Genomic DNA, 12,615 nt, shown 5'->3' with positions numbered 1-12,615 from the left:
CTCTCCGTATTACATTATTTAATTAATTTGTTCACATATGGAGAGGTTTTGGGCCGGTGTGGATCGTTTTCTGGATTAGGATTTCTGGGCTGAACAGTTCAGAACTCCATGGAATTGTAGGCCCATGGAATTGTAGGCCCAGTATTGGGCCTTGATTAATGATTTTTCTGGATTGGATCTAACACCGAGCTTCGAAGATGGGCCTATACACCCAAGTTAGGGGAATTTGCAGGATTGTCCTTCGCTGGGGGTGGTTTTTAATTTTTGTCCCTCAAAATGGTAGTCTTTAACTTTTGTCCTTAAAGGTAGAATTTGCAAATTTCTACCTTAAGGCAGAATTCTGGCCATGCAAATTTTGCCTTAAGGCTCAAATTCTGCCTTGCATGGACAGATTTACAAAATTCTGCCTTACGAATTTTATTTTTATTTTTTTACTGAGTTGGGGCTCGAATCCACAACCTCGAGGTATTAGGCGAAGGACAAAACTTAAAGATCACCCCAAATGAAGGGAAATCCGCGCAAAAAAAAAAACCCCAAGTTATACCTTCTTTTGGTAGAAATAGTGCTTATTAACCAATTTTCAACTTTGTTTTGTAAAATAAGTTACTATCCTGGTATTAAAATTTCACAAGTGAAATTTAAGGACATTATCGTGAAGTTTCCCATGTGAATTTTGAAACACCAGGACAATTGCTATCTAGGAGCTTTTGGATGCATTGCCCTCATTACAATGGAGTTGATGGTCCCGCTTTTTTTCTGTTTGTGTAGTTGTTCTTCCTCTTACTCCATTTAAAGCATCGAGAAAAGTCGTTATGAGGAGCTTTTTTTCATACTCCAACTACCACGAAACCTATCCCGCGGAAAAGCGAGACGACGCTCAACAACCTACTAATTTTCTACCCTAATCAGCGACCTCCGTATTCTTCTATTTAAGGTCATGTCCTTAGTAAGCTGGATATACGTCATGTCATGTCTAATCACCTTTCTTCAATGTTTTTTTGGCCTACCTTACCATCGTAGCCAACCTCCCAGACCTCGGGTTCTGCGCATCTCTTCTTCACATACCTAAACCATCTTAGTCTCGCTTCCCTTATCGTGTCCACCACATAGGTCACTCCCACCTTGTCCACAGTATCTTGATTTCTAATCTTATCTATCCTAGTACGCCACAAATTCACTTCAACATCATCATTTCCATTTTTTCGCAACTTTTATCTTCTGAACATGAGAGTTCTTAACTGATACACACTCCGCTCCCTATAACACAGTCGGCCTAACCACTACTTTGTAGAACTTACATGTAAGTTTTAGTGGTACATTCTTATAGCACAAGACTCAGGTTGCGAGCGTAAATTCGTCCACCCCTCACCAATACGGCGTGTGACATGATCATCGATCTTCCTATTTCCTTGAATTAAAGCCCCCAGGGCCAAGATACCGGTGTGTCAAGCCTCACTTCCATGTCAAACCCATGCATTACATCACTGAACTTGCACATCAAGTACTTAGATTTGGTCCTGCTCAACCTGAACCTTTTAGACACTAGAATTTATCTCCAAACCTTCAATCTAGTGTTAACTTCGTCACGAACCGCGTAAATCACAATTAATGATATTGATGAGCCCCCAACAACTTATTTATTACTCCTATTCAGGGTCTGGAGTATCATGCATCGACTATTAGACTCCACATACCTATTTCTCACATTCTGGTCTTTTGTATGGCCTGAGATTGACAAACTAAACTATGCAGAAAAGTAGAACTAAAAAGAAAAAGAGATGCGAGTAGTACATTTGACTAATCATTGAATCAAAAGTTGAATTAAGTCGATTTAATATTTTAAAATTAAATATTAGATATTCAAAATTATACGAAAGTACTATAAGCTGGAATTCTTTTATATTTATACGGTTAAAAATTATTTTAAATGTCGGTCAAAATTCACATTGTTTGAATATCCAAAAGCAAAAGACAACAAATAATTTGAACCGGAGGCATATACAATATGTAGCACAAGTATAAAACAATCTTTTTATTTTATGTATTTTTTTGTGAAAAGATAAAAGCGCTTAATTTGCGGGTTGTTTACTTTGTTCAATGACTCTACGTATTTTTAAGATTATATTCAATGAAAGTTGTGCAGCTTTGTTTCGGGAAAGAGCCAACGAGCAATTTTTGCAATTTGCAAATTGTCAATGCTGTGCTGCGTAGCGCAAAATTCAAAATGACATTTAGCCCAAGACTTTGAGTTATTCTAAAAATAGAGTAACTTTGTACTGTGATGTTAGCCGTTTGACAAAAATAGAGTGATTTATAGCCTGTCTAGCCAAAATACTAGGCGTTTGACAAATTAAATTTGTTTTCAAATATTTTATATTTCAAACAATAAAAGGCATTTAGTATTTTTTTTCTTAAAGGTGGAGGTAAGGTTTATCGGAAACAACCACTCTACCGTATAAAGATAGAAGTAAGATCTGTTTATATTCTATTCTCTCTAGACCCCACTTGTGAGATTACACTGAATATTTTATTGTCGTTGTAGTAGTAGTATTTCTTTTCTTAAATGTATCCGTATCGTTTGAATATGTGATGTATTAATTAAGTGAAAGATTTAATGTGAGGCAAAAAATAATTAAGACAAGTACCATTTTTTTAATAATGTATGGTATAAACTGGGTATCAACCAGAATCTCCTTAAAATCATTTAAAAATATAGAAGTAGATACATACATGTATTTATAAAATCAAAAAATACTAAATATTACTCCCCCGATCTTTAGTACTTATCCACTATATTCGAATTTCTTTTTTTGCTTGTTCATTTTAGCAAATAAAGTTTTTTTTAAAAAAAAAATAAAAAAAAATTGGCACTGTCTTCAAGTAATTATTTTCCGAACTAATTAGAATATTAGTAGTCAAATCTAAATTTTCAAAGTACTATTGGTAGGGATAAAATAATCACCTATTTAATGCTTTCTGACTCTGAGAATGCAATATGCAAATTGGATAAATAAAAGGGAGGGAGCATGTATTAAGGAAAACATCTTTTGCAAAATCAGCATGTGTTGACCTTGAAAAGTTGAAATATCAAAAGTTACCAAGCTAGAATTATAAAATTAGATAGTAACAAATTTACTCCCCTTAAATATAAAATTTGGCAAGTTACCAAACAAGGGAGTGGGCATTTCAGGCTAGCATAGGTTGTCCGTTCTGAATTATTAAATAGATCATGTTCCATGTTCATAACTTACCACTTGACTAGTATAAAACCAAATCTTAACAGACATTACGTGGACCCAACACTTTTCTCTAGTCTCACCAGAAAGGATCCAGCTTTCAGTGACAAATGACAATGACCATTAAGCGCGTACACTACATTCTTAACCGTATACTTAGCTTAATTGTTAATTAATTATGGATGAAATCAGTGTATAATTTATTATGTTGTTCAATAATACAATATTATGTACTTTTACGTAGTTGGGCCGCAGCTGTCAGAGGATCATTACCACGAGACCAATTGAAAATACAAGGTTTTAAGGTGCTAGGATTTGGCCAAGATAATAAAATAATCCTCCTGCTAATATGGTACTTACCACTAAATAAATGAAACCGCATCCTACAAATAGTGAATCCGAACTCGTGTGGAATGGGACAGTAGCAGGGATAACATTAATTATACTAGTATATTATAGGCTAAATACCTAGATGGACCCTTAAACTTGGTATGTTTTGTAAGATAGACATATAAACTTACAAGGTGACTAGATAGACACTTAAACTTACTCAAAGTGTATTTTTCAAGTTTTCCAGTTATTTTGAAAACAAAAACTATATTTTTCAAACACTCACAATTTTCATGGCCAAACAAGCCCTAAATATATCACAAAATATATATTTTTTAAAATGTAAAAATAAGGCAAACGCATATACATGAGAATATAAATGTGCACTTAAACCAATAAATACTCGCTAATCGCAATTTTGCAGCTTTCAATTAACTCAGTTTTTTTTTTTTTACACTTGAATAATTAAAAAACAATAACTTTAACCAATAAAAATTCTTAAAAAAAGAAATTTCAAATTAAGAAATTTCTTTTTTTAAGGATTTTCTTCTCGGCTTTACAGTTTTCTTAATTTGAAATTTCTTTTTTTAAGGATTTTTATTGGTTAAAGTTATTGTTTTTTAATTATTCAAGTGTAAAAAAAAAAACTGAGTTAATTGAAAGGTGCAAAATTGCGATTAACGAGTATTTATTGGTTTAAGTGCACATTTATAGTCTCATGTATATGCGTTTGCCTTATTTTTGCATTTTAAAAAAAAATATTTTGTGATATATTTAGGGCTTGTTTGACCATGAAAATTGTGAGTGTTTGAAAAATATAGTTTTTGTTTTCAAAATAACTGGAAAACTTGAAAAATACACTTTGAGTAAGTTTAAGTGTCTATCTGGTCACCTTGTAAGTTTATATGCCTATCTTACAAAACATGCCAAGTTTAAGGGTCCATCTAGGTATTAAGCCTATATTATACCCCACCACAGTACTTTTATTTTTTTTTAAGGATGCATGTAAATCTGTGGATACTGAGCATCATAAAGATGATTTAATAAGATTGGAAATTCGTAATTAGTTAAGTGATATAGAATTCTTGATAACATTACGAACATATATGCTTTTATTCTATTTTTCTCGTCAATATATGATCATATATTTGTCTTCGAACAAAGTCCTCTAATATTTGAAAGTTAAGATAAGGGGGGATTATTTCAAAATTTTACCCATATATTTTGATTAGGGAGTCTAATTGGTTTTAATCGATGCACATGTTTCTTTTTCCATTTATTTCCACTTAAACTTAAGGTAATATTCTTTGCTTGGTTACACTAAAAAATTATACTTAGTTTGTCTCTATCATCTAGACAAAAAATCAACCTACGATCACGATTCTTTGACATAAATATTCAACACAACAATATTTAAGTCGGCACATATTTCTCTTTTGAAATAACAATGACTATATTACATGCGCCTAAATTCTAATTTGCTTTGTGTAAATAGTTAAACAGGGACACGTGTTCAAGTTTTGGCCAAGCAAGAATGAGAAGATTATTAAGACAAAGAAGTATATGTATAAAAGGACCAATAAAGCGAGCAAGAGAAGGTTCAAATACAAATATCACAAGTTCCAATCCAAATGTATAAAATATTTCCTATATTAAGTTGATTTTTTTATCATTGCGCCAAAGTTATTCGCATTCTATCGAACTCGCAAGTGGAATGTTAGCAAAGCTAATGTATATTATTAACAATATAATTAAATTTATAATAGTAGTAAAAATCAACTTACCATTAGAAAGGAGCTTTTTCTTTTATTGCATTGAGAAAAAAGAAAAAGAAATAGAGTGAAACAAAAGGAATATATTCGGGTAATAACTTTGCGAGATCCTGTAAGGAAAAAGCAGAGGTGTAATAAAGTTAGATAGAATCGTCAAGAGAAAGTCATATGCCAACAAATAAAGATTTTTTATTTATTTATTTCCATGACTATATATAATGACAAAGCAAACAGATCAGCTGCATCTCTATCAACTTCTCTTTACAAGCTAACACGTCACCTTCACGATTACTTCACCTTCCTATCTCGATAATCTCCATTGTAGTTGCCGTGTTCTTCACCGCCGGCAAATCCCACTTGTCCTATAAATACACATTTTTTTTAAAAAAATAGAGTATATACTATATACACAAATATATCTCTAGTAAAAAGAAAACGAGGAAATTGTGACCTCTGAAGTGTATTTGTTGATTCGAGAAAGCTGTTACAGTTTTTTGTGAGAAAGCATTTTTGGTGTGAAGTTATTTCAGGGAAACTTTAAATTTAGGGAGCGTAGAGAATGGAGATGATTGTGTACTGGCTTGTGTTTCTCTAACATTAAGCTTTTTGAGGATTTCTAGGGTTATATATTTTGAATGGCGGTGGAGTATAGATGTTGTGAGACAGGGTTCTTTATACATATTGTGATAATTGTATTTCTGGTAGCTTTTGCTGGGTTGATGTCTGGTCTTACGTTAGGACTTATGTCCCTCAGTTTAGTTGATCTGGAAGTTCTTGCAAAGTCTGGAACTCCTTCTGATCGTAAAAATGCTGGTAATTGTTACTTGTTTCGTTTTTCCAGGCTGTTATTAAGTTAATTTTGCTGAGTTCGGCTGCTTTTATGCTATTTAATGAAAGTGGATTTTGTTAGTTTGTACAGTAGCAAATCATGTCTATTTTAATGAATGTTCTTGGATTTTTCTATATGCTACATGCAAAATCTTCTCAGGCTGCTTTATCATGCTCTATTTAGTATTTTTCCTTGGCTTCTTTTGCTTCTGTTATTTCCTTTTTTGGACTACTTTGATTTACTTTTCTTTGAGCCGAGGCTCTAGTGGAAACACCCTCTTTACCTCCTGTGGTAGGGGTAAGGTCTGTGTACACTCTACCCTCTCCAGATCCCACTTGTGTGATTACACTGGTTATGTTGTTGTTGTTGTTGTTGGTAAATGCAAAATCTTTGAGCAATAAATTTTGTTTCCTTCAGCTTACGTATTTTAATAAGCTTCTCTTTGAGAGAAGAGAGAGTAGCAGTCAATATTCTTAGACTTTGTATGGACTAGGGACTAACTATCTGGCAGAAATGATTTTTTTTCTTTCTTGAGTAACATTTGAATTAATCAATGAATCATCTTTGCTGCAATCCAAAAGTAGTTGGGGTCTGCTATATGGATCCTCTGTATCAACTTTGTTCAATTTGTGCTTATTGCATTTCGGTACTAAATAATTTGTCAATGCAAATTAGGAGTTCTCATAAGTAATTTCAGTACAAGTTGACTAACCTTGAATGCCAAACTTTAATTTGTTGTGATTCTGCTTCTCCATGTATAATTTGTGGTTGCTTTTAGTTAGACGATTCGGAAAAGAGGGATTTTGATTTTTGAGAATGATGAAAAGAGAGCGAGAGAGCTAGTCATGCAAGTTTTATCTGCTGTCTCAATAGGTTGTAGAAGTAGATGATACTAAAAATTATATTAAAGTTTTGAGATAATCTGGCAGCACCCCATCACAGTGATTATTTCGGGAATTATGGTTTCACAAGTATACTTTTTGCTTTTGTCTTAACAGAGAAGATCTTGCCTGTTGTAAAAAATCAGCATCTTTTGCTTTGCACCCTGCTTATTTGCAATGCTGCTGCGATGGAGGTATATATGCAAGATTGTGATTTTATGTTTCAACAGAAATTCTTGCATTATTTGAAAATTTATTTAGCTCTTAAAAATTGTGTGATATCCTTTCAGACACTTCCCATTTTTCTTGACGGCCTAGTTACGGCTTGGGGTGCTATACTGATTTCTGTCACGTTGATTCTTCTGTTTGGTGAGGTGAGGATTTTATTTTTTGTTGAATATAAGCTTGAAAACTGACTAAATCAGGACATATGGATTTAGGGATGACAGTTGGGTGGCATCAGTGGCTGGGCATTCCCTTGCACCCACCCAGATAGGAAGGTAATAGGGTCCCATATGGTGTGTGCGCCTCTCTGCCGTTTATGGCTTCATCTACCCCGGATTTATACACATGGGGCCGAATTTACATTAATTACGTGATGTGATTCTTAGGATAGTCAATGCCCTTTGTTAATAGGGTTCATTAAGTTTTCTCTTAAGTTGCTTTATGATTATTTTGATAATTGGGGGTGAAATTGCTGTCACTCCCTCTCACTCAAATAAGTGCAATCAATTCTCTTAATTTTTTTTGAAGGAAATATATAGTAAGAAACTTCTGCAGCATTAGTGAAACGGGCAAACGAGTTTCTGTGTTGGGGTTTACTCTCTGCACCTCATTACCATCCATGGGTTGTTACCTTAAGATGCCATTTAATTTACTGGACAGTCTGGGTGGCATGTAAACAAGCTCCGAAGTGAAAAATGCTTGTTATTCCTCATTCTATGCTGCTTGATTAATGAAGGATTAATTTGATCAAAAATGTATTGTTCTTAAGAACACAACTTATCAAGAGTTCATATGTATTATTTTCCTTAGAAGCGAAAGAATTAAGCTGTTTGGTGAAACCCATGATGAATTTACATGTGCTGCTTTCTATTGTGTGGTTGTGCAGATCATACCACAATCTCTTTGCTCAAGATATGGACTTGCAATAGGTGCAGCTACAGCCCCAATTGTTCGTGTTCTTGTTTGGATCTGTTTTCCTATTGCATATCCAATAAGCAAGGTAGACTCCTTTATGCAATGATTTTAGGTTAATTTCTGAATTGAGTGCCAACTGTATTCCAAATTGGATTATCAAATGTTGGGTTTGGGATGGTGCATGTTTGTTTTATATTACTAGCTTATTTTGTTGTGATTTCCAGCTGTTGGACTTTCTGCTGGGACATGGAAATAAAGCTCTTTTCCGACGAGCTGAGTTGAAAACTCTAGTAAATTTGCATGGGAATGAGGTAAGTAGTTGAAGCTATGTTGTTGATACTGTTACGTGCTTGTGCTTCTACCACATTGCCACATAGATCTAGCTGTGTTTATTTCCCATATCTTCTAATTGACTTATGGCTTCATTTAAACCACTTGAATTTGGATTCTACTTGTTTTTCGATCTAGAGAATCTCTACATTCTCTATACCGCTAAACCACTTGAATTAGGATTCTTACTTACCATGTGTTGATTATTTTATATTTCTAATACCATGACTTGTAAACAGGCTGGTAAAGGCGGAGAACTTACACGTGATGAAACAACGATAATTGCTGGTGCTCTTGAGCTGCATGACAAAACAGCTAATGATGCGATGACCCCGATATCTGAAATCTTTGCCATTGATATTAATGCAAAGCTGGACAGGTTTCTATGTTTTTGAGGTCATTATAAGTTATAGATTTATGTATCATTGCTTCTTCAGCTGCTTGATACTCTATATTCCCCCATTTATGTCCAGGAATCTGATGAACTTGATTTTGGAGAAAGGGCATAGCAGGATACCGGTCTACTATGACCAACCTACAAACATAATAGGGCTAATTCTGGTAATTGTTAAATCATTTGTGCAGTTTCCATCGACGTAGTTGGAAGCATCTTCTTGCCTAATTTCGGCACAAAAATAAAACAATTCCTCTCCACGAACTCACGTAGTTGGAAGCATCTTCTTGCCTAATTTCGGCACAAAAATAAAACAATTCCTCTCCACGAACTTCGATTTCTTTTCCTGCATGTTGCCAACTTTGTGGCGACTCTGTCTCTATGATTTATGAACCCAAAAAACTATTACTTTCAATCATGGTTCCGCTTGAATCGTGATTTTGACTTTGTAGTGACTTGGTATGTTTCTATGAACCCATAGACTGTTGAACTTTGTTAGGAGAGAAATATCACCACTTCTTGAAAGTGTATGGAAAATCTCCTCCTAGAAACCAACCTTCTTTTAACAAAAGTTAAAAACAATGGCCATATAAGGCCAAGTTAGGACGTTCAAGGGCTTACATGGGGCCCGAGGAATGGTGGCTGCTTTTGGAACTTTTAGGGCTTCCGATATCTTTTTCCCTAGTATCATTTCTTAATTCATTTTTACCCAAGACAAAACTGTATTCATTACCAGATTTTATACTAATAATGACTTCTCCACATAGTTCAAAACTTTCAATTTCCTCAAAGATTATTCTCAGAGCTAAGCTTGCTTTTGCCTTGTCTTTTCATATGTGTAGTTAATTGTACTCATCCACCATCCGCCCAACCATCTATAAACAAGTCTATGTTCCATTTTTGTCATTAATTCCATTAATGCCTACTTGTTTTATGACATTGTAGGTCAAGAATTTGTTGACCGTCCATCCAGAAGATGGAACTCCCGTGAAGAACGTTACCATCCGAAGAATCCCAAGGTATGTATTATATCATAAGTGTTGGAGAACTATTAAGGCTTTACATGGCTGCAAAAGCAAATTACTCTTATGCTTTCTTTGGTTTGTGATTGCTGCTAGCATATATTAACCTTTTTTGTATCCGTTGCTAGCATATATTTAAATGCAAGTTCTTTTCACCGGCTTTTTTTCCCCAGTAACTCAGGTTCTTTTGGCATGTAACCTTTTCATAGTCTGTTCATCCTGGCGTTGGTGATTCTAAAAATCTCCAGAAACTCAGTTAAACTTGTTTTGTGTTGTGAATTGTGACTGGCTTGTCAATTTTACAAGGAGTTTTAGGCATATTCCTGACGTGTGAGCCTCTAAATAGTCAGAAGTGGGAAAGAACTGGTTTCCCCAAAATTTCTCTTAAAGATTCGAGTGTAACAGGCCTCTAATAAAGATGTATGTTCAATTAATTTAAAAACAAAGTTTGAGTGGAAGGATTTCTGTTTGAGGTTTTGTTCAATTAATTCTAAAACTTAAGGGGTAAAGATAAGATTTTCCAGATCCCTTGTATGCATCTATTCAGATAGTATAGGACAGTTGAAAATTATGTGGTTTCACATTGAATGTCATTTCTCCATTCAGTGAGAGTTGGTTCAACTGGTATCCCAAGTGAAATCAAAAACATGATTTACTTTAATTCGAAAAAAAGTTTATTTTTTTAAAAGAAAAATGGGTGATTTCACTTCTCAAAATATTTAAAAATGCATTTACTGTAATGATAAAGTCTGGCTCATGAAAGTGAACATGACATTCAACTAGAATGTAGACAGGACAATTTAAATGCTGTCAATGATATTATCATGTGTATTCAAGATAAAAATGTTTTTGTCTTGTGTTTTATGTCATCTAAGAATGGAAGGCCATCTGGTTTGTGTCATGGATGCTGCATCCATTTTAGGTTGCAATTACAATGTATGATGATTCTTCTTATGCTTTCAATATTCCTCATAAAACACCTTCGTGATTTCTGTTCTTATGGTGCAGGGTCCCAGATTCTATGCATTTGGATGACATACTGAATGAGTTTCAGAAAGGTCATAGCCATATGGCTGTGGTTGTAAGACAGTGCAACAAGGATATGGATGCTAGCAAATCCCCTGTAGAGAGTACGTTCTGGTTGCTAACTTATTTTGCTTTTATCACATGTAAACCTTCTTTAATCTGGACACTCCACACCTTCTCTTTGCTCGCCAGATCCCGTGAAAGATGTCAGGGTAGACATTGATGGTGAAAAGACTACACCCGAGAAGAGTCTGAAGACAAAGCGATCATTGCAGAAGTGGAAGAGTTTTCCTAATGGTGGAAATGCTTCATTCAAAAGTACTAGGAGCAAAAAGTGGACAAAAAATATGTATTCGGACATTCTGCGAATAGATGGAAATCCCCTGCCAAAACTCCCAGAAGAGGAAGAGGTTGTTGGAATAATAACTATGGAAGATGTTATTGAAGAGCTTTTACAGGTAAACTGAATAAAATTTGCTATATGTAGAGCTTTTAAAGTTTTAATGCTTCCTTGACTTTTGCAGCTTGAAGGTATCTAAATGTGAACTCTGTCCCCCCCCGCCCTCCCTTTTTTTGTGCAGGAGGAAATCTTTGATGAGACGGATCACCATGAGGAGGATTCATGACCGTAGTTATGTTATACACAGTATAATTATAAATTTTGATGTCTTATTTAAGAAATATGCTTTAGCGGACTTCAGAACAACTATAGTAGAACATTCTAGACGTTTTGTGCAACTCTTGTCTACTGAAAAACTGTAGCCTCAAAAAGTGACAAAAATTTTCTTTCTGATATAAGATGGTTTGAGTTGGCACCCAGAGAAATAGTCAGTATTGGAGTAATTTATGGTACAATGCTGAGTTTTGCCGTGTATAACTTCGCGGTTGGCCTAATGTGTTAAATTTTCCAGATTGGCTGTTTTCAAGATTAAACTACTTAAAGATGGTAGATAGGAGTCAAAAATAGCTTGTATCATAGTAAACTACCTAAAGATGGTATTTGGAAATAGGAATCTTGAAGGGATACTCGAGCTGGTAATATTGGCCTACTGTTCAGTTTTCAAGTGATGGTATAAATTGTTGTTTGCTCTCAACGATTAACAACTTAACATGGTGTTTACAGTTAAATGACTTCTTCTCAAGGGTCGAGCTTTTGTTCTCTTATTAGTTCCTGAGTTTTTCTGAAATTGTGACTTGTGACATGTAATTTCTTGGTCAATACGTTTAGATATATTCACCCATTGATGCCCCCCTGACTTTAAATAGCCAGAGTTCTTTTTCGTTTTCTTTTGCGTGCTTCTCTTTCTTGTAATTGGTGCATTGATATCCAATCGTCTTTGACCTATCTTCTCTCCTCCTTTGTACTTTATATATTTCAAAAAACGGACATCAAATATTCTGTGTTTTTATTCTTTTTCTTTTTGCTTTTCTAGTCATGTTTTCAAAATTGTATAGCATACTGTTTAGTAAACTTAGGTGGACAATGGCTAAAAGCATTCTAGAGGGAGAATTGTATAAAGATTTCTTAACTTGCAAGATTGTCGTGCATGTTTGGTTCATCTCCTCCTTTGAACTGGATGTAATATTTTAGGGTCTACACTAGCAGCTTGAATTGATCATTCTGGGTAAGGTTCTGTGCACATAAGTCATAATGC

The 12,615-nt window shown here is 34.5% G+C and overlaps 1 protein-coding gene across 2 annotated transcripts; it reads left to right on the top strand.

Moving 5' to 3' along the window:
• Window positions 1-5,562: 5,562 nt before the first annotated feature.
• Window positions 5,563-11,785, top strand: LOC132598900 (DUF21 domain-containing protein At4g33700). 2 transcript variants are annotated; one of them, XM_060312046.1, is made up of 11 exons: window positions 5,564-6,151; window positions 7,166-7,242; window positions 7,339-7,422; window positions 8,160-8,273; window positions 8,413-8,499; window positions 8,758-8,897; window positions 8,992-9,079; window positions 9,858-9,931; window positions 10,943-11,064; window positions 11,153-11,418; window positions 11,542-11,785. In XM_060312046.1, exons 1-11 carry the CDS (start codon window positions 5,974-5,976, stop codon window positions 11,584-11,586), a joined length of 1,275 nt encoding a protein of 424 aa, XP_060168029.1. In that variant the 5' UTR covers window positions 5,564-5,973; the 3' UTR covers window positions 11,587-11,785. The 2 variants fall into 2 exon arrangements, with proteins under 2 accessions (XP_060168031.1, XP_060168029.1); XM_060312048.1 differs by lacking the exon at window positions 7,339-7,422 and having other exon boundaries at window positions 5,563-6,151.
• Window positions 11,786-12,615: the final 830 nt, after the last annotated feature.

This window comes from Lycium barbarum, chromosome 6 (genome assembly GCF_019175385.1).
Source record: "Lycium barbarum isolate Lr01 chromosome 6, ASM1917538v2, whole genome shotgun sequence".
NCBI classification, from domain to species: domain Eukaryota; kingdom Viridiplantae; phylum Streptophyta; class Magnoliopsida; order Solanales; family Solanaceae; genus Lycium; species Lycium barbarum.
This window is presented reverse-complemented; position numbering and strand designations above follow the sequence as displayed.